General features: G+C 34.4%; 1 protein-coding gene across 3 annotated transcripts in view; it reads left to right on the top strand.

The window, feature by feature from the left end:
- The window catches only part of Klp64D (kinesin-like protein 64D), a 261,208-nt gene that overhangs the window by 13,225 nt on the left and 220,744 nt on the right, over nt 1–27,239 (top strand). For all 3 annotated transcript variants that reach the window (XM_090394321.1, XM_090394320.1, XM_090394322.1), the window contains exons 2-4: nt 5,074–5,172; nt 5,552–5,720; nt 26,926–27,070. In XM_090394321.1, coding sequence (XP_090250447.1) covers nt 5,074–5,172; nt 5,552–5,720; nt 26,926–27,070 — 413 coding nt within the window. The remainder of the gene's footprint in view (nt 1–5,073; nt 5,173–5,551; nt 5,721–26,925; nt 27,071–27,239) is intronic.

Raw genomic sequence — 27,239 nt, 5'->3', positions numbered from 1 at the left:
CTGGTTTCAGTTCTCTTTGACATAGAAAAAGCTTAATGCACAGCCTAGAGATATGACATTAAAAGATCTCTATAACCTAGGTCTCAGAGGACACCTTCCTGTATTTATTAAAAACTTTCTGTCCAGGTGAATATTCTAAATCAGAGTGGAAAGTATACTATTTTGACCATATAATCAAGAACAGGATGTTCTCCAACAAGGCTCTGTCTTAAGTGTGATACTTTTTTGCTATGAAAGTTAACTGAATCATGGAACAGCTTCCTCCCACTGTAAACAATGCTGTTTATGTTGATGACTTCACAATTTACTGTCATTCTTGTAGCATGAGAGTAATTGAAAGATAACTTCAGCAAGCAGTTGATTGTTTCATTGCTTCATCTTTATTGTGTACTTATGTGTTCAGAACTAGATTATGGGTCTTAAGTCTATGGTTCTGCAAGTCAGAATAACCTGCAATGGTTGGATCCCGTCCATCATCCTGGTATATAGATAGTTACTGGTGTTGCATGTCGTCCACTCAAAGTCTTTATGTTGAAGCAAATGAATGGACTCTATCACTTAGACAGAATCAGTTATCTATTAATTGTGCCCTAAAGATAATGTCTCTTCAAGATCATCCTACATCGATTAATCTCTTTTCTCTGTGTTGGGAAGCTTAATATCACACACACATCAAACATCTGTCATATGTCCTTTTATGCATGTAAAGAGACTGTGCAAGCCGTTGGCATGAGTGTTGACAACATTGCCTACACCAAACATAACAGCATTCTTCCATGGCAGGTTGGCACTCTATTCTACAACCTCACGTTGTCAACTACAGAAATCTCATTCTCCATCATCTGTCTACCTGCAATTGTTGCATATAGAGCAGCTTACTCTGATTTCTTGCCCATCTATACTGATGGTTCAAGAACTGACACCTGTATTGCTGTGCTTCCTGACATTACTCTCTCCTACGATATCCAACCTCATTGCAGTAATTATACAGAAGAGTTGCATGCCATTCGGCATGCACTTGTGCATATTGTTATTATTATCTGTGACCTCCAGAGAGTGAAGGACTCATCGGGAGAGAGAGAGAGAGAGAGAGACTATAAATCACACAAACCAACTATCACACCTTCTCTTAAATTCATTCACACTAGATGCATGCACTACCCCTAAAGGCAAACTATCCCACTCACTCACTATTTTGTGAGAGAAAAACCTAGCTCTTACCTCCTACTTTTTTTTTTCATTTTTTCATGTAGTACTATAATATCCTGTACACCCCTTGTGGGTACATGGCAGGAATTTGATGATGACGATGTTTATCTGTATATGGTACTGTTAACACTTTATAAGATTAAAGCTAGTTGATTAATGGCAGTCATCATGGCAGAGAGAGCATTGGCATTCTAGTCAACATAAAAAGAGAAGAGAGGAAGTTATTCTCACTTAAATTAAACTATAAATCAACCAACCAGATCCCCCCCCCCTTTTTATTTGATAAAACCAATCAAGTTTCAATCAATCAGTTTTCGTACAAATTTTAAGATATCTTTCTTCTTTGCACTATTCATTAACTTGACTGATGGGTAAAATTGACATTGCATTCTATTTATAGTGAGCAAGACTAAAATATGGTGCATTTGAAAAATGGAAAATTCTTTGGGATATTAATAAAAATAATATGAAAAGTTTCCTTTCTGTAAATGGTTCAATGAAAGGTTTGAAGATCTAAGTGAAATCCAATACCGATAGTTAACTAATGATAAAAATAGCAAAAACAGAATAACCTCTACAACTTTCTTTGATCCAGAGTATTTCCATAAAATGGTGATGCACCAGTGTACTACTTGTATATGGAAAATATATGATCTCTGTATTGATTCAACTTTAGTTACTTCTTGGATGTGACTTGCACTGATGAGACCTCAATAAAGATTTAAACCAGTCTAGTAGTAACTCGTCCCATAATGCATTGCAATATGTCTGAAAGGAAGTGCACTTTGCGTTATAGAACTCTAAGGCAATTGATGTGAAGGCAACAGCCACTATATACAACTAGACCAGTCATGAAGAGAATTCACATACAGACCTTGCTTACACATGCATAAGGGTTAAAACAAGAATACAATTTCTTTCAAGTATAATATACTTGATAACCAAGTGGAAAAGCTCTCTATGCTTTTTTTTGATAGAATGCCTCCACAATATGATGTAACTGCAGTAAAAGTTGAAATTGGTCTGGGTAATGATCCTTCCCATAATTCATGACAATATAAACATCTGAAAGGAAGAGTGCTGTGCATTATGTGATATCAGGGTAGTTTGATGTGAAGTTACTTATTGTTTATCCACATTGGATAAAGGAAACAAACAAGAATATGTTTTCTTTTTTAAAATAAATTTACTCACCAGTGAAAAAACTTGCTACAAGGAGTCACTGATAAGTAGAGGTTGTTATTGTTTCATTATATAAGATTTTGGTCAGATGGAGTCTTGACTATTGTTTGCAAATTGGATCCCTTATTTTGAGGATGGCAGGAAAACTTTGAAAAGTGATTGAAAAACAAGTCTAAACATTGACTATAATAGTAGACTGAAGAAAGTAGTTTGCTGATCCTGATGGCAAAGAGGAAGAGCAATATGATACAGGCATATAATATTGAAGAGATTTCAACAGATTGATGCAAAACACATTGTTCATGCTGCAGAAGAAGAGGGAGGAAGGGAGATAAGTAAGAAAGAAAGAATGAATGCACCAGTTCCTAGAATTTTTAATATAATAGAGAGAGCATGCATTGAAAAGTAATTTTTTACCTGATTAGAGAATGGTGAGTGAACAGAATATATTAACTAAAAGTTGTAATGAATACATAGTCACTGAATGAATTTAAAGTACATTATGATGTAATGCAAGATGACATATGATATTAAGTTGGGTCTTCTGTCATGAGTCTTATAACTGTATTGTGTTCTAAGATAGTAATAATAATTATAAGAGAAATGAAAATGGAGAAAAAATTAATTATGCAATTTTGTAGGTCATCACCCAACAAGACTATATGGAAAAATGTGTCACTTGTTTATGTCGTTCATTTTAAGGACTTGGAATGATTTTATGGACTTTCCAATGTAACTGACATTTTCCATATATATTTTTAAAAATAATAAAATAATCCACAGTACTTAGAGGCCATAAAGATCCACAACTTGTTCAGGTTGGTTTCCATATCCATAGTTTTAGGATAGAACGATTAGTCTTATTCCTAATATACATTCTGTAAATTGTGTGTGTTCTTCAAGCCAGTTTTTGCCTAGTTTTGGAATGAGAAACCATGCCACTTCCAGATGAGACTGGCTTTGATTGAAAAACCCTTATAAAGGTAACATCCTAGATGTGGTTTTAACCCAGATCTTTCCAGTCAATAGAGCTTACTCAAAACTGACTGAGCTCTGGAGTCTCCATAACAATATGCATCTCTTCAAACAGTACTTAAAATATTTCTCTGTGATTCATGTTGGTTTTGATACAGTTCTGACTTAGGAGATGGTGGTTAAAACTTGTGCCCATTACTGAACATTTGTACCATTACTGATAACTTGCTAGACAAATGACTAGCATGTAGTTGGATTAGCATGAGATATGCTGGTAAAATAATGCTGGTATCTAGTTGTATAGTTTAAGTATAATTTAGTTTGCACAACACGTTATTATTGTTGATTTCTTTATTAGAACACTGCCTTGTATTATATTCAGTAAGTATATTCAGTGCATAAGCAATGCAATAAAGGCTGCCTGTGTGATATAAATCAAACAGATAAAATTATTTAATATATTTAACATATCCCAAATCACTAATTTCAGTATTCATGCTAATTTCTCTTTGCATTCTTGATAGGATTTTAATTGCTTTTTGTTTATTTATTTTTATAATGATTAGTAATTTTTCAAATGGAAGGCCTGTTAAATGAAGGTCTGTTAATTTAATGCTTGCCATATTTATAATAATAATAATATTATTATTATTATTATTGCTCAGCTTCAGCTCTTTTTTGTGATGCATTTAATTTTTATAAGTAACATTCATTTCATGCTTATTAATTGTTCTAAAGTTTTTTTTAATATTTTTTATCATTCAATATAAAAGCAGTGAATGGTATTTATGCCATATTTTTATATCATTATATTTTTGTTATAATCTTTTTTTTTTTGTACTTTATTGTAAGTATTTTTCTCAGAAATAAATTGAAATCAGAAATAAATCTTACATCAATTTATGTAATAGTCTTTTGTAAGATATACCTTTAAATGTCTTGACAAAATTCAGGAATGTTCTCCCTGCTTCCCTTCCAATTCACTGCTTGCTTTGTTTTTTTAGTTTTACTGTAGAAAGCTAGTAAATTGTATAGTCAAGGGAATAATCGTATTTCTTTGCTTCCAAACAGCAAATTTCATCAAGGTTTATAAAACTTCTTGACTTGAAAATTTATTAGGGTTTGTTCAAAAATAATTTCAGGACCCCCCCCCCCACACACACATCCATATACTACTATTTAAATTGATAATGCTGGCCTGGTTGGCCCAGTGGTTACCGTACCTGCTCTGAAGACAAAAGACTGTGGGTTCGAATCCTGCCATGGGCATGGATGTTTGAGATTGTCTGTGAAAATACTAGTGGTGGTGGTAGATGGCGTTGGTGTAGTTGCGGTTAGTTGTAGTTGGTGGAGAGTTGTAGAGTAGGTTCCCTCTCTCGATGAGTCTTTGGACTCCCTGGAGGTGTTATGTAATAATAATAATTTGTAATAATAAGTTTTAAATCATAAAATTGAGCCTGTTTACTTATAAAATTATTGCAAAATAATATATTTATATAATCTTTTCATAAATATAATATTCATTATAATATTACATATATTATTATTTTCATAAATGATTTTTAAATATTGCCCTTTTTTATGTGATTCAGGCAATTTGGTTGCTTTTGAAGTAATCAAAGCAGATTAAATTCTAATCCTCCTGACCCAATAAACATGCTAGTAAGTTGAAATAGTTTTATTAACATGTTTAATTAATTTATTTAGGGAGATAAGTCTGCTGATTCAGAAAATGTCAGGGTGGTTGTAAGATGCAGGCCTATGAGTGAAAAGGAAGTGTCATCTGCTTACAAAAATATAATTGAGGTACTGATAAGCAAAGTTTCTTAATATCATAAAAATTATTTGAAATGCATATTTTAAAAATTTAAAGTTTGCTCTAATCTTTTTTTGCACATCTATCCATTCTCTCATTTCCTTTAATTAAATATACAGTTCCAAAATGTTAAGCTGCCAACTCCATATTATAACAGAGCTTCAAAAATTAATCTCTTTTAATGATATCATGACAACAAACAGATTACATTTTTAATTAATATTAAAAAAAGCATATTTTACTTCAAGGTTTTCACTATTACTAAAAACCAAATATTTTGGAATTGTATTGCATTTAAAAAAGATAATTATTAGTAATAATTATTAGCTTTCCTAATACCCCTTAAATAATTTTAAATATATTTTTTAGATTGATTCTGTCCAGGGTACAGTTACTGTATGGAATCCCAATGGATCTGAAGGAGAGCCACCCAAAAGATTTACTTTTGATACAGTTTTTGGTTCAGATGCCAAGCAACTAGATGTTTATAATCAGGCAGCACGTCCAATAATCGACAATGTTCTAGTGGGTTATAATGGTAAGGCTGTTAAAAGAATTTTTTTGTTCATTTATTTTTGTAATGTACTTTCAAAATCTCTCTCTCTCTCTCTCTCACACACACACACACAGAGAGAGAGAGAGAGAGAGAATACTATTCTTCTAATAATTTAGTTTAGTTTCATGCCAGGTCCCTGTCAGTATGATGATGATCATAACTTGATATTCACAATTAAAAATAAAAAATAACAGTTGTTATTGACTTACAGGTAGATGAGTCTTACCAGTGCTATACACAAATGATCCTTGATATGGTTGCCCTTGAGAACCCTAGGGTTCTTACCACTTGAATGATAGAATGATCCATCTGTCTTGGGCTGATAATACCTTCTGTGATCAAAGTTGCTAAGATCACCACATTTGCCCATGTTCGTTAATTGCAATACACTCTTGAGAAGCTCTGATGTCTGCCTATTTACCATCTGCATTTGGTTTGGATATGTTTCACTCCATGCAGATGACCAGTGTCAACTTCCCATCACCCTACTCTAATGTTTTGTCCATTGAGTGTATATCACTTAATTGAAACTAACAGAAATAACCTTTAACACTTTTTAATGTAATGTATACATGTACTGTAAATGTATAAGCAATAGAGTGTGATTAACAGATGAGTTAAGTCGGACTTACTTTATCTAAAATTTATGATGTGTAAAGGTTTGCAGAATGTGACTCTTATGTCAGTTTGGACTGTCTGTATTTAAAAATTTAAGGAGAACACTCTGTCACTTCTTGTATTTTTTTTTCCTGGTAATTTTTAGAAGATTTTCATGTGGTTTTAATCCTAAATGAATTAAAGTTTCATTTTTTACATCACTCACCAACTTGGTCACTCTCCTCTGAACTCTCTCCACAACCTCCTCATCTCCAAGGAATCCAAGGTGACCAGACTTGAGCACAGTAATCCAAATGTGGAAGTATCAATGCCTTATAAAGGGGAAGAATATCCTCTTTATCTCTGTTAGTGTGTTCTTCAATAACCAAGTAATCTTATGTGCAATCTTGGACACTTTAGCAATGTGCCCTCTGAACTTCATCTCCCTATCCACCCCCCAAGTCCCTAGCCTCATCAGTCTCTTGGAGTACTGTTCTATCAATGTGGTATACAGCTGGTAATCTTTTATTCCCAAAATGCATAACTTGACACTTTTCCACATTGAACTGATATCCATTACCTTTTGCCAGCTTATTTAAATGATCTTGCAAACTCTCAACATCAGCTTGATTTTTTTTTATGCTACCCAACTTTGCATCATCAGCAAACAACTGAATATCTCCCTTCAAGTTATTTCCTATATCATTTATGTACAAATTAAACAATAACAGCCGAAGCACAGAGCCCTGAGGCACTGGTCTCCTGCCTCATCCTGGACTCTGCTCCTCCATACACTATTTTCTGGTATCTCTCCATGAGCTCTTCTCTTACCCATATCACCAGTTTAGTATCCATGCTCTAATTTGCACAACAGTATGGGGGGTATCCTGTCAAAAGCCGTAGCAAAATCCAGAAGTATCACTATGTAGTCATTTCCCTTGTCCAATTCAGATGCCATTCTATTATTAAAAGTTAATAAATTGCTAAGGCAGGATCGACCTTGTTGGCCCCTATAGAGCATCATATTCTGATCCACCCATTTTTGAATTCTGTCCTTGACCTTTGCCAATACTTTTACCACTACTCCCGAGATGGTGACTGGTCTGTAATTAACTACCACAGTCTTAGAGCTACCTTTATGCAAAAGGAGCCACTTTGCCTTCCTTCCATTCCCTAGTGACTATACCTGAGTTCAAACTTAAGTTAAATAACCAAGTAAGAGGCACTGAAATTCCTTTGCACATTCATGCAACACCAGAGCTGATATTCCATCTAAACCTACAGCAGTGTTTGCATTTAAATTCTGCAATATACTAAGTACCTCTGATTTATTAACTTCAATTCTCACATTAGTTATTGCTACAGGTGCAGATATATCCTCACTTGGGTGATAGACTTTTGAAAAGTGACTCAGTAACTCTACTATTACATCTGAATTGGTCACGTCAATACCATCAGCACCTACTAAGGTTATCCTTCCAAAATTCTTCCTTTTACTTGCCACAAAACGAAAGAACTCTTTGGGATTACCCTTGATCTCCTTGGCTAAGGTCTTCTCATAATCTGATTTAGCTTTTCTTACCATGCTGGTAACCTCCTTCCTAGCTTGAGCTGTGTGCCGCTCATGGGTTACTGATCACTGATCGCCTTTCTCCTTGTAAATTCTCCATAACATTTTCTTTTTTTGCAGATCAAGCCTGATACTACTAGTCATCCATCTAACGCCTACCTTGTTTGTCTTCCTGACCATGGGAATACATTCTGATATTGCCTTCCTCAGATACCCACTGATTATATCCCATGCACTGCTAACATCTTTCCCCTACAATGTCAATAAAAGAAGAAGGAGACATAAAATTCTTCCAAATTCAATAGATACTTCCATTATACATTTAAAAAATGATGTGTGATTTTGAAAAAACTGGGTTTGAATCTTCTCTTTAGATCTGAAGGAGAATTAACTAATCTCATATGAAGGCAGCACTTTTTTCCCTTTGCAAAAATTGTTCCCCCCCCCCCCCCCGTTTTCTGCAAAACAGACAACCTGACTTGAGCATATGTAGTTCATTGCCTGGAAAAAAAAAAATTAATTTTTCTAATTTTTCATTCTTTTTTGCTTATTCTTAAGAAGAGACTGTATGGTAATAACATGACTTATCATTAACACCATCTGATTATACTTGTAGTAGTGTGCAACAAATTTAACCTTGAATGGACATAAAAATTATGATACTGTGTTACATTTTCTTTCTTTCTTTCTGTGATTATTTGTTTGTTTGCTTGTTAAAACTCTTAGTACCTTCTGATGGCATCTAGTTAATGTACAGAACAATATTTTTTTTGTTTGTTTGTTTTGTAGTTCTTTGCAAATGCTTATTAAAACATTTTAATCTTCAAATTTATGACTGACTACTATCACAATAATTTATTTATTTATTTTATTATTTGTGTTTGAGACATCTTTGTGAGTTAGTAAATGCATTATTATTCCTTTCAGATGGCTAACTAAGAACATATATATATACTAAGAGCACATAACATAATGATGTTACCATCTTATCTGAACAAAGCATACAACAGATTCATGTGTCGAATTAAAAAAAAAATCAGTTATTAACAATTTAAGTGTATGAATATTTGCTTAGAACCTTCATATTTTAGTTATTAATGACAGTGCTGCCCTTTGATTGGAAAGACATGGGTTTGATTGATGTAAACCTTTATTAGAGCTTTTCAATTTTATTGTTAAATATTGCAAACCTTTACATAAGGTTTGCAATATTTTACTTAAGGTGAGTAATTTGGCCGTATATGGAAGTACTAACATTTTTCTTTCTGGAAACTTTGGTTTTAAGAGCCTCCCTACTTCAGTCAGTATTAACAATGCTCTTTGGTTTGTTGGAATGACCTGGATTCAAATCCTGTGTAGGATGTAAAAAATATCTTTATTAGAGCTTTTCAGCTGAAAATGAGTTAGCCAGTCTCATATGGAAGTGGCAGGATCTTTCCTCCCATGGTTTTTATCTTGCAAAACAGACAAACCAGCAAGACACACACACACACACACACACACACACACACACACACACACACACACACACACACACACACACACACGAACTTACAGACAGTTCAGATAGGATTAACTGCCATGTCATAAGCAGTAAGCAGTTTGTGACAGGCCACTGAGAGTAACATGAAAGGAAAGATGAGAGGGATGAGAACTTGGGGTTTTTCACCCTGAAAGACAAAAAAACCAACCAAAGAATACATGCAATCAACAGACACAAGTGATACAGATAGGATTAACTACCTACAATAGGATTCTGTAGGAATTTCAAATTTCCCTCTAAAAAGGAAAAGTGTACTAAGCATTGGATGCAAACATGCAGAATGTGGAAAAAAAATTCCTGTTTTTAACTGTGTACTTAAAAATATTAAATTCAGAATTTTGAAAACATATTTTTTAATTTTTTGTACCCATTTGGAGAAGTGTTAACCAACTGCCACCCTGATTGGAGAGTGGATATGTTATTAATGGTTACCCATTGTTTGTGAATAGATTACAATAACATTTTTGTTTTATATCTTTCACGCAAATGAAAAGTCACATGAAATATAGCATATTAGTGCTGTGCATAAGTAAGAAGAAAAAAGAAATATGTTGACAAATTGGCAAAACCAGTTAAAGATGACTGAGTGACTTGAATAAAGTTCCATGTTTGGTCTCTAGAACTGAATCCTTAGTCTATAATACATGTGCTATAGATTACTAGCCTGTTATGATAGGATTGGTATATATATATATAGGTATCCCTCAATTAACGCGGTTAATTAATCCCTTGATGTTACCGCGTATATCAAAATCACGTTAATCAAATCTAATAATCAATGGTAAAAATTACAATTCGTCCAAGATCGATTACTGTATTAATAATTTGTAGGAGGAATGACGTCATCATGCTCACGCCGTGAGGCTTGCATGTTTTTGTGTGGTAAATGTAACCCTGCAGAGCTTCCGCCGGTAAAAATTGCAGCGTAGGTCACGGTATATCTGAGAGATACATTCATTACTAGCATGTGTTAAAATGCAATAAAACATAAAGAAAAAACACTACAAATATAATACATGATGGTGCAAATTAAGTGGATATTGAATCCAACATTATTTCATAGCCGAATATAGAAACTACAACAGTTTCGTGCCGAATATATAAAAACTAAAAGTTTCAGTGGATGCAAGCATAAGCAACCTTATGGGCAACTCGTAGTAAAGGTGGAATAAGCTCCACATCACTTTCCTTAGTATTTTCCATAATGTAAAGCACATCTCCTAGAGGACATGTATGATAAATAAGCCTTTGGCTCTCTGTTTCAGTAATACATGATGGTTTATTTATTTTCAGTTACAATCTAGAAATTATTGAACAAAGAATAAAAAAACAACAACAACTAAATCATACTATACTGACATTGGAGGTCGTGGTATCTCTCAGATACAATTTATTATTAAATATTGCAAACCTTTACATAACGTGTTAAAGCATACCGACAGCAAAAAACAGTGCGGAATATCACTCGTAACATATGAATGCACAGCTACTCATGACTTCCAAGCTATACACTGAATTGTGCAAGAATATTTATATTAAACATTTTGCATGTATCTGTCAGATTAGCTGTGAGCTCCGCAGGGTTAAAGGCATGTTAATCAAAACTCTTGCCGCAATTAATTTCGCCGTGTTAATCAAATCCCGCATTAAGCAAAATCGCTTTAAGCAAGGGATACCTGTATACTAGTCTGTGTGTTAAAACCTGTTATACCTATCACAACATTCAAGCAGAATGTTATTATATGTATAAATTTGAATGCTGATGCTGAATTCAAATATGATTTCAGATAAATAATATGATGACAGAATTCTCTATCACTCACCAATTTTAAGAGAAGTAATAGAAAAACCTTATATATATATAAAATAAAGTTTTATATATAATAAAATATATATAATAAACACACATGGTGCTCACTCGTCTGGAATTTAGAATTCATATATATATATATATATATATACAGGGTGTTCGGGATAAATTTGACATATTTATAATTAATTATATTTTTCCGTAAGTTACATGTATTAACACACACTTCTCTTCATTTAAAAGTTTGGACCCTTCTTCATTCATATACAAGATGTCAGAAAGGATGGATAGCTGGAACCCACCTGAATCATGGAAGAGAATAACTTGTATCATGATGATTCGTGCCCGCCATCAAAATAAGGATATTACGACTGCTGCCCAATGCTCCCTGAATACAGTAAAAACAATCAGGCATGAACTAGAGACTTGCAATGGTGACTACGAGGATGTAGCAAGAAGAAAGATCCCTAGCAGACGATCTGATTGCGTTCGTACAGCAGAATTCCTCGCAAATCTGCAGGAACAGGTGTTGAAGAACCCTGGCATTGGAATTCGGGCTTTGTTCGTGGAGTTGCTAACTGTAGTCAAGCTCTGGATAACAAGGGTAGCCAATGGTAGGCCGTATGTATGGCAGCAGGATTCGGCCCCTTGCCACACCTCTGGGAAAAGTCAAAAATGGTTGTCTGAAAATTTCTACGACTTCACCAGTCCAAATGTTTGGCCTCCAAACTCCCCAGACCTTAACCCCATGGATTATTTTGTATGGGGCGCAGTTGAAAAAGACACCAATCGCACTTCCAGTAATACAAAAGCCCAGTTAATGGATAAAATTAAAACAGTTTTTGCGGCCCTTCCCAGGGAGACTGTAGCATCAGCTTGTTCGAGGTTCCGAAGCAGAATTGAAGCTGTGATCGATGCTAATGGTGGTTATTTTGAGTAAATCTTGTTGATAGTATTGTAATTAACTCTGCCTGTAATGTTTTTTGTCAATTCATTAAATTTAATAGATACAAAGAAGATTTTCTTTTTCCTTACGAAACTGTCAAATTTATCCCGAACACCCTGTATATATAACAAAATACTTAAGTCGAAATGATTTATTATGTGGGTGTGTAGATGAGAGCGCACCATGTGTAGGTAAGTAATGGGAGAAGGAGCCTATTGATTTTGTTTTTTAAGATCTGGAGGGGAACATTTATGGGAACCATAGTTGGGGAACACTTAATGCAAAAGGCTGTTCTATAGAATAGAGGCAGGTGAAATGAAAAAGGAAGAGTAGAAGCAGGTATGGTTGGCATCAGAAACTCCTTTGTATACTGTCTCAGAGAACAATATTCTAAGGTTAAGTAGATTTGAATTCGCACAGGGTTAGCAACTGGTTTGGTGAATAAGATACTAAATTCTCTTATAGGGTAAGAAAGCCACTAGTGTGATGTGTTTGTTTTGGGAAATAGTGAAGGTAAATGTCAGTCCAAGAAGAAAAAAATTTGATCCTATCTAGTGATTTATGTATTGTCATTGAAAGTGGGGGGGAAGGACTGGTTATATTAAAACAATTCTATTGGTCACAAGTGAGAGTCAGCTGTGTGTCAATCATAATACTTCCTATAAGACAGTGGATTGTATAGAGTGGAGTACTCTCCCTCGACGAGTTCTTGGGGCTCCTTGCAGGTGTCAAGTAATAATATCACCTTATATTCATTAGGTTCTGCAAATGGCATTTCCTCAACCAGTCCTTGCCTGCCCTACTGGGTAGGCAAGGTGTGTGCCACACGTGCAGACAATTCATGAAGAAATAATTTTTGAGCAGTTATTTATTTGAAATAAAGTTATTTTTGATTTATATCATTAATTTATTTGAAATAAATACTCATGAACTGTTACAAATATCAAAGCATTCACAACATGATTGTAAATCATATAAGGTGAGTATTGTCATTGAAGCTCATCTTGATTAGACTACACAGTACTTGTGATGGAGCATTTGGCTGAAGGTGGGCTAACATTGGCACAGGAATTAAAGGCATGCAGGCTTCCAAAAGCTAGCTTATTTCTACTTAGTAGATCCTGCAGCCAAGCAGTTAGTTGTTCCTTGTGATTTCCTGTTAGATAACAGTGTCTTTTTATTTAAACTGATATCTATTTTTAACCTTCTCAACAACCCAAAACAGTGTTGAAGATATTTTATGTACTCTTTTTTTAAACTGAGAATGCAAGGTGGTCAGGTTAAAAATTTTGAAAAATGATAAAAAAAATAAAATAAAATAAAGTATCTGTTGCTACTTCTAAATTTACACAGTATTTACATCTTGGAAATATAAGATTGAAGCAATGTATAAATAGATCTTTTTGTTTCTTAATAAAATAAATTTTTTACAGAAATTTAATGATTTTTAATAATGTTGCCTTATCATGGCATGCTTACTGGAATATCCACCATACACCACTGCTATTCAGTGTCAAAACCTTACACTTCATACCATTAACTTGGGAGCTCCATTCACTGGTCTCTTCAGATCTCATCCTCCTCTACAGTAACAACATTTGTTGTAATCGTCTTAAGTTGTAATAGTTCTTTCCAATTGTATATCATCCATTTAGCTTCATATCTCCATTTAAACCTCCCCATTGTCATTAACATATATAAGTTAAACAGTAATATCCCCCCAAACAGATCCCTGCACACACTACTGGTAACCTTCCTCTTTCTTAATTATTGCTCTCCCCAAATACAACTTGCCAATACCAATACAATGTCTGACAGCTTATAACTTATTTAACTATTATCTAATATCCCTATCAGTGGCCATTGCAAGATCTAAATGAACCACTGCATGTGCATCTTCCTTGTCCAATTTTTTTTTTTCATCTTTAATATATTCACTTATTTGAATGTCTCCTAAGTAGCTTATTTGGAGTATGTAATAGATTCTGTAAACACAGTATATAAACTGTAAGCATGTGGTTTCTATAACACTGGATGAGTTGCTTTGTTGATCATAATATAGTGGTGACTTTGCTTTGTGGAATGAAAGCAACATTTAGGCTGCTTTAAGATTTGGTTATTCTGTCAATCATGTTTTTATGGTAAAGTACAGCACTTCTGTAGTTTGATTTACTTGACTTGTTGATGGTTGCCGGTCTTTACTGTAATATATTAACTTCTTTTTTTTTTTTTTTGAAAGATTAAATGTTTGTTAATGATACTAGAAGAGATTTAAATGGAGATATGTAATATGCAGGTGATACATAGTTGGGAAGAACTATGAGAAGTAGAGCAGATGTTGTTATCTTACAAGAGGATGTAATGTTGTGTGTGTGTATGGGGGGGGGAGCACTTTATGGACATCAAGAAAGAAGGAAAAGATTCATGCACTTCTAAAGAATTATAGTCCTTGGCAAAAACATTGTGAGAAAGCCTGTTCCAAAGAAAGAAGTGTATGAGAGAAGTTGGTTGGGCAAGTTTGAAGTAGAACTATGTGTATGGATGTTGACTGGCAGCTGCTATTGTTTTATATGCTTAGGCATATAAAACAATTAGTGAAGCAGATGGGAAGCTGTGTAGTAATAATGATGGCCAGTTTAATGCAGCAGTACCCAACTGGCCACTTTTTAAAATACTTTTGTTAAAATAAAAATGAAATTAATTTTAAACAAAATTCATTTGACAATAAAGTTAAATAAATTTCTAATTAGGGTGAAATCTAAGTTGTACCATTAATCTGGTGACAAGGTTATTGGCTATGTTTGGATCTTTGGAATAAAATTTTAACTTTAATTATTTAATAACCCATTTGTTGATACTGGTCATGGAAAAGGCATATAGCAGAAACAGAACATCTTTGAGAAAGGGATTGAATTTGAGCCTGTGTGTGTGTGTGTGTGTGTGTGTGAGAGAGAGAGAGAGAGAGAGCCATCTGTTAAGCACTGTCCTCTTCTGTATTACAACAAGATTTTGTTTAATCTTATATAAAGATTTCTGACATCTGGTTGCACTGGTATTGTTGGAGAAACTCTGAAGTAAGAAAACCATACACCACATACAGTGAATGAACAGAGGACTTTTTTGATATATTCTACCTCAAATGTGAGAACAGTATTCTGAGCTGGCTGAATTTGAGATTTATATAGTGTTAGGAGTTGCAAGATGTGGGTAGTAGGGGTAGCACCTCTGCCTGCTCAGCAGTCGCATCAAAATATTTAGTGGCTGGGCAGAATTGGTCCCCACTGCTCATGCAACTCTCACTTATGGCTCCAAGTAGCTGATAGAGTGCACCAGCGGCCACATCCTGGGAATGTGCCTCGACTGGCATGCACAACTAAGTGAGGGTATCGGCATTTTATGCTGTAGTGAAGGAGAGTGTCTCCTCCTTATTGCACTTGAAGACTGGAATGGCAGAGTTAACAGATGACCAAAATTTAATTTGACAATAGTAACAAAGTCATGACAGCAAACTATGTGACATAGTCCAGGCACACTCCGAGACAAAACAGAAATGCAGCCAGTCACCATGGAAGAGATAGGAACCTTACCACATAACCTTCCATAGTAAACCATGAAACAGAGAACCATGTCAGATTTAAGCAATAGAGACAAGGTTGGACCCTCTGCAACTTTTGTCTTGGAAACATTACAAGGAAGAAGAGAAAGAAACTGGGAATGTAAGACAGACACTATGAAAATAGCATATGAAGAAGATACCTTAAACCCTCCAGGGAGGGTATCTCCTGATCCTTCATGTCTGAAAACCAAAAATCTTCTCTTAAGGCTTGCAACTTGGAATGTAAGGACCTTATATGAAGCTGGGAAGTTAGATAACCTTACACAAGAACTTGATGCAATGAAAATTGACTTTGCTGGTATTAGTGAAGTCAAATGGACTAATAGTGGAAAAATAAACAGAAAGAGTCATTCAGTTATATACTCATGTGGAGACAGTCATAGAAATGGAGTAGCATTTGTACTAAAATTAAGATTGCCCGATCCTTGCTTGGATTTTGGCCCATAAGTGACAGAGCAATTGCATTAAAAATTGCAGCTCAATCTTTTAATATTTTTACTGTCCAAATATATACGCGTGGATAGGCTTATGTGTTCGTCAGACATTTTTGTAATAGATTACATGGTTTGATATGAACACAGATGATTAAGAAAATAACTATTTATTAACTTAAAAGCTAATATTTAAGTTAATAAATAGTTAATAAATTAACTTTTAAGTTAATAAATAGTTATTTTCTTAATCATCTGTGTTCATATCAAACTGTGAAATCTATTACAAAAATGTCCAAATATATGCACCTACTTCTGATTACCGAGATGAAGATGTAGAACGTTTCTATGAAGGCATTCAAAATATACTTAACAATGCTAAATCAGATGACATAACTATCATTATTGGAGATCTAAATGCTAAAGTATGCTCAGAAAAGATCTCTTCCTGCATGGGAAATCAAGGGCCTGGGGCATAGAAATCCAAGAGGAGGGGGATTAAAACAGTTCTGTGAAGAAAACAATCTGGTAATAACAAATACTTTATTTAGCCAGCCTCCTAGAAGACTTTACACATGGAAAAGCCCCGGAGACAGCTGTAGGAACTAGATTGACTATATAATGATTAAAAAACGATTCCGGAATAACACCTTACAAGCCAAAACATACCCAGGGGGCTGATATTGGATCACACCATAAACCTGTGGTCATTAAAGCAGCAATAAAATTAAAGAAAACAATGAAACCTATAAACATAGAAAAATATTATCTTGGCTCCCTTAAAAATCAGGAAATACAAGATAAATTTTTTAAAGGAACTGGCATGATCCACTGCCATCAGTGTTCCTGATTCCATGAAGTATTATCCTTACCCTAAAGATGACATTGAGGATAGATGGCAGAAATTTAAAGAGGGCATAAAAAAAGGCAGTAAAACAAACAATTCCCAAATTCGAGAAGAAGATGAGTAAACCCTGGATGAATGACATGATACTGAAAATGATGGAGGAAAGAAAGAAACACAAGAATTGTCCTGAATACAAGAACTTACACAAGGAGATAGGAAAGAATGTAGGATTGCAAAAGCAAATTTCAATTTCAATTGCAGAAGCAAAGGAAATTGAACTTTTGGACAAAAAGCACAAAACTAGAGAACTTCATGAAAAAGTTAGGGAGCTAACTAGCAAATCTTGCAAAATGGTAGGCTCTCATTGCATTGAAGATACCAGTGGAAACATCCTAATGGAGAAAGACAAATAAGGGATAGATGGGTAGAGTATTCAAAGGAACTCTACAATCATGATGGAATAGATAAGCCGTTGCAAGAAAATTTGTAGGGGCCTACTATTCTTACCTGGGAAGTAACAAATTGTTAACAAACCATTAACAAATTGAAACCAGGAAAAGCCCCAGGAAGGAATGGAATTATGGCAGAATATTAAAGGATTTAAACAATAAGGTTATAAGATCACTGGCTGACATATGTAACAAAATATATGAAACTGGATACCTGCCTAAAGATTTTAAGTACTCAACATTCCTGCCAATACCTAAAAAATTTAAGACAATCAAATGTGAAGAGTACAGAACAATCAGTCAGATAGCAAACGTTATGTTATATATCATCCTAGAAAGAAATATGAGGGTGGTCTGAAAACTTCTCGGCCTCGACCATAGATGGCAACACTATCGGCAAGATTTTTTTATCTAAGTTGGTACATCTGTCATAAGCATCCATGTAAAATTGCAAATCATTCTATCACGTAGTTTGTTTTATACATCTGTCTGAAGCAAAAGTTGTTGTCTGTATCTCTTGAAATGGATAAAATTGAGTATTGTGCAGTTATAAAATTCTTTGTAAAAGAAGGTTTAATGGCAAAAGAAATTCATTCGAAAATTCATTTGAAGATGATCCACGTGAAGGATGTCCAAAAAGTGTAACAACACCAGAAATCATTGATAAGTGCACGATATGGTATTGGATGAGCGGCGAGTCAAAGTGTGTGAAATTGCTGAGACTATAGGCATTTCAAAAGAACTTGTAGAATATATTTTGCATGAAGAATTGATTGCAAATGTAAAAGCTTTTGCAAGATTGGTGCCACACTTGCTCACTGCAGATCAAAAATGCACTCGCATGAAAATCTCTGAACAGTGCTCTGAGTGTTTTAACAAGAATAAACCTGATTTTGTGTTTCGCTTTATTACTGTGGATGAGACTTGGGTACACCATTACAAACCAGAACCTAAACAGCAGTCAAACAGTGGACAGAAGCCGGTTTTCAGCCAAAGAAGTCAAAGGTGGTTCCATCAGCAGAAAAGGTCATGGCATTGGTGTTTTGGGATGCTAAAGGCATTTTGTTTATTAATTATCTATGAAAAGGGTAAAACAATAACTGGGGGAATAGTATTCAAATCTTATAACCAGACTAGACGAAAAAATTCATGAGAAAAGACCTGGTTTGCAGAAGTAAAAAATCATCTTTCATCAGGATAATGCTTCTGCCCACTAAGGTGTTTTGGCAATGAGAAAATTAAGGGATCTGCACAATGAATTGTTGGAATATCCATGCTATTCATCAGATTTGGCTTCCTCTGACTTCTATCTCTTCCTAAAACTAAAGTTCCTTGCTGGTCAGCGTTTTTCTTCTAATCAAGAGGTGATTGCAGCTGTAGAGGGGTATTTTGCAGCTCTTATTGAGAACCACTACAGGTACTGGATAATGGCTCTGGAGCATTGCTGGAATAAATGTATTAGTCTTAAGGGAGGTTATGTTGAAAAATAAAAATAAATTTGAAATTATAAATTTGTTTTTTCATTGTTATGCCGAGAACTTTTCAGACCACCCTCATAAAATCAAATTGGAAATTAATGAAACACAATCTGGTTTTCAGGAAAATAAAGGAACTAGGGAAGGAATCTTCGACATTAGAACTATTATAGAAAGATATCTGCTGGAGAAGAAGAAAGAAGTCTACTTATGTTTTATTGACTACACAAAGGCCTTTGACAATATACAACATGAACAACTAATAGAATGCATCAAAAAATTAGGAGTAGATGGTAGAGATACCAATTTTCTGATAAATCTATTTTGGGAGCAAACCACCTCAATAAAAATATCAGGAGAAACTTCAGAAGAATTCCCAGTAAAGAAGGGTGTCAGACAAGGCTGTGCTCATTCTTCTATATTGTTTAACCTCTATATTGAAAATATCTTACAGCAACTAGAAGAATTTAAAGGAGTCAGCATAGGAAGCAGAAAATGCATTGCAGTACTTTTGGCTGAAAATAAAAAAATAAAAATGTCCAAAACCTACTAGAAGCGAGGCTGAAACTAAATGAAAAATATGGACTTAATTTCAACTTCAAAAAAAAAAAAAAAAACATGCTGGTAACAAGAAAAAAAGGGAAAATATCCAATATAAATATTAAGATCAGCTGAAATACCTTAGATCAAGTAGAGAGTTATATATATTTGGATCAACTAATTACAGAGAATGGAAAGTGTGATAAAGAAATATTAAAAAGAATAGAAATTGCTAGATCAACCTTCATTAGCATGAAAAACATTCTGACAGCAAGGGAAATTCACACAAAAATATAGGAAGTATTAATTAAAAGTTATTATAATTAATATTTGAGTATATGTTATACTTTTCTGAATAATAATAGTAATAGCACTACTGATGATGGAACTAAGCATGAAGGCAGCATAGATTGGCCTGATTTTATCTTCTTTTCATGGTGCATACCTTTTCACTTCTTCCAGCTTCTATCCTTATTCTTGCCACAATGTATTGACTTCTATCTCTTAGACAGTACATGTAATTCCATTTTCAATATTCTTGTGTCTTCTATTTTTGTCAGATAATTTTTTCATTTAGTTCTAGTTTCCTCAGTTTTGTAAATCAATGACAAATATGTGCATTTATTGATCTTCAAAATTTCATTTGTATAGTTGTACACTTTTTTTTTTATTTAAAAAACAAACAAAAAAAAGAATATGGAGTTTCATGCAATTTCATTTTATTGCATGCTCTATTAAGAAGCATTGCGTATGATCCCCTTCTAGAGGAGACCATATACTTTGAGAGGCAGATTATCTACAATTTAATCATAAGTGATCTCTGTTATAGTTACTTTTGCAAGATTTTTCACAAAGAATCTTGCAAAATTTTGTAATAACTCTAATGGCCAATCACATCTAGTAAAAAGTAATAACTTGTACAGCAGAAGTGAAATCTGTCAATATGTGCTGAACTAACAGATCCTTACTATTATGGAAATTTCATTTCATGGTGGATAGAATACTGCACTTAACATATTAAATCAAAACCAACAGAAAATGGAAAGTAATTCAGTTCTGTTTTTAGATGGGATCCAATTTCATTCTTATTTTTAAGACTATAAAGAGAATTCTGGTTATGGGTGAGAGTTTTAATCAGTCATATATTGTTAGATTAACATATATTAAACTGACTAGTTTTGACTGGACAATAAAAATAATGACTGATCAATAGCTGTAATGGTGAAAACAGATGTAGTCCATGTGTTCAGAAATTCTAATAGTGGCTCCTGACTGTTTGGCTAGTCTTTGGTGGAGCAGATAAGTGATTCCATTTTTTTATGTGGTTTGTAAGTGGTTATAAAGTTGTATTTCTTTAGAATTTTTGTTAATTTTTCAGATGCCTTGGATATATGGAATACTTTTGCTAAAAATGTATTGAAATTTGTACGAAATTTATAACAAATTTTTTGTGTAATATAATTTATTAGTATGTGGGCAATAAAAGCTAAGGACGAACTACATTTTTACTTGTATACAAAAAAAATTTTGTGACTATAGCCAAATGTGGACATATATTTATTGACCATGTACTAATAAATTATATTATACAAAAATTGTGTTATACATTTCGTACAAATTAAATTTCAATACATTTTCGGAAAAAGTTACAAACTTCCTAAGGACATAGTTAAGGAATTAATGTACAGTGCTTACAGAAAACGTATATTGAAATTTAATTCAGGAGTTCTTGAGGCAAACTGGCCCTCTCCTCCTCCTTCAGAGCAAGGATAAGGCCTTGTTTATTTTCTATAGGAGAATTTCGAGCAGCAATACGTCTCCTTATTGTATTCCAAATGTGTTCTATGGGGTTGAGATCTGGGGAGCATGCTGACCACTTGATTCGATCAATATCCTTGGTCTCCAGAACTATCTCCACTGCTTGTGTATGATGCGGTATGGCATTGTCATCCATAAAAATGAATTCGTCACCTACAACAACAACAACCGAACAGTTGAACGTGACGTTGAAGAACTTCATTACAATATCGTTCACCTGTCATAGTTCCTTTTTCCAGCACTTGTAGCTTGATGTGTCCATTAAGCATAATGCCTACCCACACCATTGATCCCACCACCATATCTATCCCTTTCAAGAACATTCTTGCAATAGTAAGCAGTACCACTTTCACACCAGATCGAGCATCATTTAGAATCAAAGGAATGACTAAAATCACTATCATCTGTAAAGAGTACATTAGCCCATTGGTGTCTTGCCAATTTTTGTGGATACAACACCATCAAACATGTGCTCTATGATGAGTTGTGGATAAAGGAATGCAGACTACAGGCTTTTGAGCATATATGCCTACTTGTCACAGATATCTTGCTACACATCTGTGTAGCTGTGCTTGAATGGAGCTGACTTGCAAGCTGATTTTCAATGGTGCATCGATTATGTTTTACTGCTATAACCAAAAATCTGTCTTCATGCTCCATAATAGAGTAAGGGCAACCTTGCTCTTTGTAAACATCTGGAACACATTCCACTGGTTTGAAATGCTGCCCAGTGCCTGGATACAACGCGATGTGTGATTCTAAACTCTCTGGCAATATCACTAATTCTGTGGCCTTGAAGCTTTCTAATAATTCTTCCCAAAGTGAAATCATCAAGATGATGTCTTTGAGACATTACAAGGCATTCAAGTTTTCAACTTTAATCCTTCACAAAAATAGCTTCCTTCAAACATAATTCACATAGTGCAGCCTTTTGCCTTTTATCCTGTTGAGTGTTACCACGTGATCCCCTTTGCTATTCGAAAATGTGGATGTGTACCAGTCATCAGTTATACAAATTGCCACAAGCTGATTTGTCTGAATTTGTGGTTGTGATCTTTAGAAATAGTGTTCGTCCTTAGGTTTTGGACTGCACTAAAAGGGAGGGGAGGGGTTGAGGTTACAGGGTTTTAATATTATTATGCGACACCTCCAGGGAGGCCAAAGACTCATCGAGGGAGAGTGTGCCAACAGCATCGAATGATTGAGCCCCTTCCAACTACTAACTGTGTTCAAACTTGCTTAACTTTTTGCGTGAGCCATTAGTAGCCGAGGCCTCTACCAATTAACCAACTTGTGGATTTTATGGGGGGGGGCGAGTTGTAGCTATTAACTAAGAAAGTGTTAAAAATGTCAAATTTAGTAGTTAGGACAATGCTATTAGAACAAATTAATTTTGTCCTGTTATATAAGGTTTTATAATCCCATATTTGTTGAGAAGCGGGGGAGGGGGGGGTGACTGCTGGTAATTGTATCAGTATGTGTGGGTTTTCTGTAGACTGAGAATGCCAGGGGTATGTCAGGCTGGCGTGTAATCAGAGTGTCTAGGAAGGGAGACTGTTGTTGTTTTCCTTTTCTAAGGTAAACTGAATCCTGGGATGTTGATTGTTTAGATGTGTTAAGAAAATGTTGGAGAGTCACTATCAAGGCCATGTTATCAAATGGAGAACACTATCCAAAAAAGCATAGCCAAACAGTGGGTTTATATGGGGCAGAGTTTAAGGGTTTTTTCTTCAAAGGTCTCCATGAAGCAGTTGGCCACATGTGTATAACCCATGGCTGTTCACTCTGTCTATTTGTAGAATTTTCCTTGCCATACGAAATAGCCAGTGTTCATGGTGCACTGAAACAGGGCTGAGATATCAGGAGTAAATATAGCTTAGATAAGGTATAAGATGTCTTTGAGTGGGACATTAATGAATAGAAAGGAGACATCAAAACTAACCATTATGGCAGTGTTGGAATGTGAGGTTTTCTATACTCACCTTAAAGTGGGCTGAGTTTTTTTTATGTGTGAAGGAGTGTTGTCAGTATATTGTGAGAGCACTTTGGCTAAATGTGTGGCTAATTTGTATGTAGGAGAATCATTGTCATCACAGTGGGACATAATGGCACATTTTGTGTATGGATTTTGGTGGAATTATATTCTAAAGGAAGGTAGATGGAGCGATCTCAGAGTAAGGAGGCAAGCTGCTTACCTGTGTCATCTTTTTGATTAAAAGATGACACAGGTAAGCTTGTTTCATCTTTTTAATTTAAACCACAGTGGCATTCCCCCTTATCCCTATTTTTTTAATTTCTTGTTAGCTTCATATTCCTTCTTTGAGAGGTTGCTTTTTGGTGGTTTTGCATGGGTAGGTACACTGGCTACATCAAGTCTGATATTGTTAGTGATATGAGTAGGAAGGCTGAGGATACCTCATTTGACTTGTATCATTATTTTTTTTGCTGGAATTTTCTTAGGAGCTAGTATAATTGTGGCCATGAGCTGAACTACTGAAGTTGACCACATTCTTGACGCTTTCTTTGCCAATGGCTACAACCCCCCCCCCTACCACACACACACACACACACACACACACAGTCCACAAAATATTAAAACCCTGTAACATCCCCTTCATTGAAGAGATTACATAAAATCTATTGCCATTCCATATATTCAGAGCATATCTCAAAAATTAATGAAAAATCCTAATGAAATACAACCTTACAATCACTTACAAACTGCATATAAAAAATGGCATCTGTTATCCACCCCACCAAAGACTAGAAACATTTCCTAGACCTACTAAGGTGTCTATCAAGTTCCTTGCAGTTGCAAACTGTCCTGTCCTACTACCAAATAGGCAGGAGAGCCACTATCAGAATTTCTGAACACATGGACTACATCTGTTTCCACCATTACAGCCACTCTAGACTTGCTGCTCATTCTTTGCATACTCACCACAGGATACAGGAAGAAAGCCCCTCTATTGCACCATAGCAAATACAAATATGAGAGGCTATTCGTGGTCTCTGCATCAGTCCTGAAAACCTTTCCAAACCTCAATAAATTTGGGTTCATGAAACTTTTATCATGCACAAATTTGGGAAGTACTCATCCTCAGATCTTCAGCAGAATGTCCAAGACCACCCGATTTAGCCAATTGGGTGGGGGGGGGGGGCACTGTTTACGATTTTAGGCCCAACTTTGGTTGCTTTTCTTCAACCTCATTTACCAAGTGTTAGTGCTTGCGTATATATATAATTGTTTTTTGTGGTCCCTGATGGCAATGTAGCCTTGCCGAAATATAGGAAGTATTAATTAAAAGTTATAATTAATGTTGATTATATGCTGTAATCCTGAAAAATAATAGTAATGTATAGCCAACATATAAGCCTTTCCACCAGAATCACTAGTGCTAGAAATTAATGTGTTGGCACAATTTTTTTCTTTTTAACATTAATTCTTCAGTGTAGAGGTAACTATGAATCCATAAAAGAAACCTAAAATACACATGAACACAATGGAAAGATATTTAATTAATTCTAATTAATTATTACACTGATGGTTTAAGTTACTTAAACCATCATCATTGTAACATAATAGAATTGGGAAATTCAAACAACAGTGTAGGCACAATTTTACCATTACAAAAGCCAACAGAGCAATATTACTGTTGTGTTAGACTCTTCCAAATATAAGTCTAAAATAGATATTCTCTTATGAGATTGCAACATCTATGTCATAATCCAAGCAATCCAAACACTAGCCATCTGAATAAACTAAACACTTTGTTAGATAATGTAATCTGCTTTGATACTATTCAAAGGCTTGGAACCTATCATGCAAGACCACTTAGGATTTATGATCTCCCTAAACTTCATAAGCCTGAATATCCTCTGTTGAATGCATGGAAAGTCCTACTCACAAAATTTCAGTTTCTCTCAAATCTCCTCACTCCATGTACTAATCATTCTTTCTCTTCTATAAAGAATACTTCTGATATTATTTCAAAAATTAGAGAGTTGATACTTGACTCCTCCAATTTAATGGTGAGTCTCAACATTACCTTGCTCAAATTTCCATCAGACAGTGTGGGCCTTTTTAAGTTTGGCATGAACTTTGGATATTTCAGTTGAATGGAAAGCTTTACAGACAAATTGAAGGAACTGCAATGGATTCCCTGATTTTTCTAACTCTGGCAAACTTTTATTGGAACATATCAAAGAAAAAAATCACTTTTGATTTGAAACATTTGCTTTGGTATCATTACATTGACAACATTTTTGCAATCTGGAGTAAATCACATCAAGAAATTCAATCACCAAACAAATTACCTCCTTCATGGCTACAACCCAAAAATATTGAGAAAATCAGCTGTTTTTCTCCTTCTTCCACAAGAAGAAATATCTCCTATAAAATTCTCATATCGGAGGTACTTCTGGATAGGTTTCTTTCAACCACATTTAAACCTATTAATCAGATCAGCTCTTTGTTGCTATCTACTAAGGAGAATAGAATACAACCTGTAGCATCCTCTTCATTTCTATATAATTGCAAGTTATTTATTTATTTATTTTTCAGTCAAACAGACCAGTCTGTCACTAAACATGTTTACAGAAACATGTTTAGTGACATGTTTCTGAAAACAAATCCTATATTGAATCCAAAAAATGTCACAGATCTGACTAATACAGTGATCCTCTAGCATGATGATGATGCTACATTATTGCATTGCTGTAACCACAAATTTGAATGCCTTAAAGCTGAGGTCCTCCTCTCCACTGCAAACCTCAACCTTAATAATTGATTGTTTATGCCTAAAATTTGGGAAGTTGTTATCAGTAACTGTTTATTAATATAATCTCTCTCTCTCTCTCTCTCTCTCTCTCTCTCTCACACACACACACACACACACACACACTGCACATGAAAAAAAAAAGATACCATTCTCCATGTGCCTACATTATTATTGTTTGAAATTTCCAATTCTATTCTGTTAACTGATAATGGTTTAATAAACTTAAACAAAAATATTTGTATAAGTAATTACAGTTAATTATCGTTCCACTGTGCTTACCTGTAATTTATGTTTCTGGAAAAGTTTAATCCATTCTGTATATTTCTGCCTACATTAAATACACTATTGTTTGTCAAATCAAGCATTTAAAGAATTTTTTTTCCTTCTGTAAAAAACATTAAGAAATTTTTTTCTGGGAAAATTTTCTCTAAATATCATAATATAATATATTATATTATGGGAAATAGAACAATCTGGAAAATAAAAGAAAGAAAATTCTCTCTCTCTGTCTCTCTCTTATTTAAGGAAAGTGGTTTTTAATTTATGAATAAAAGTTTTATAATTTAAATACTTCCAAGATCAAAATGAACTTCTGATTAAGAGTATCTGTAATCCATTACGATACATAATTTTCAATTTATGCATCTTTAGCCAGCTTACATTTCTAATTTCTGAAATCTCTATAGTGACTTATATTGTTATAAATGAAATTAGATTTTTTTTTAACAAAAATGCATGAATTTTCTTCTTTTTTTCAAAACCAGGAACGATATTTGCATATGGACAGACAGGAACAGGGAAAACATTTACTATGGAAGGAGTACGTTCTGTGCCAGAACTAAAAGGCATCATTCCAAATACATTTGCCCATATATTTGGTCATATTGCTAAAGCAGAAGAGGATAAAAAGTATGGTTTTCTGAAACTTGAAAACTTATTCTATTTTCTTATATATATATATATATATAACTTTTAGGAACAGTAGTCAAGTAATGCAAAATTTTAACTAACTTCCTACATTTGTAAAATTAGAAAAATTTGTGACAATATCTGTGAGAGGGTAAAAGTTTGACTTTTT

The sequence above is a fragment of the Typopeltis vanoorti genome, chromosome 6, assembly GCF_054136105.1.
Source record: "Typopeltis vanoorti isolate ZY-2024b chromosome 6, IOZ_Tvanoo_1.0, whole genome shotgun sequence".
In the NCBI taxonomy this organism is placed as follows: domain Eukaryota; kingdom Metazoa; phylum Arthropoda; class Arachnida; order Uropygi; family Thelyphonidae; genus Typopeltis; species Typopeltis vanoorti.
The sequence above is the reverse complement of the archived record's forward strand: the minus strand, read 5'-3'. Positions and strand labels throughout refer to the sequence as shown.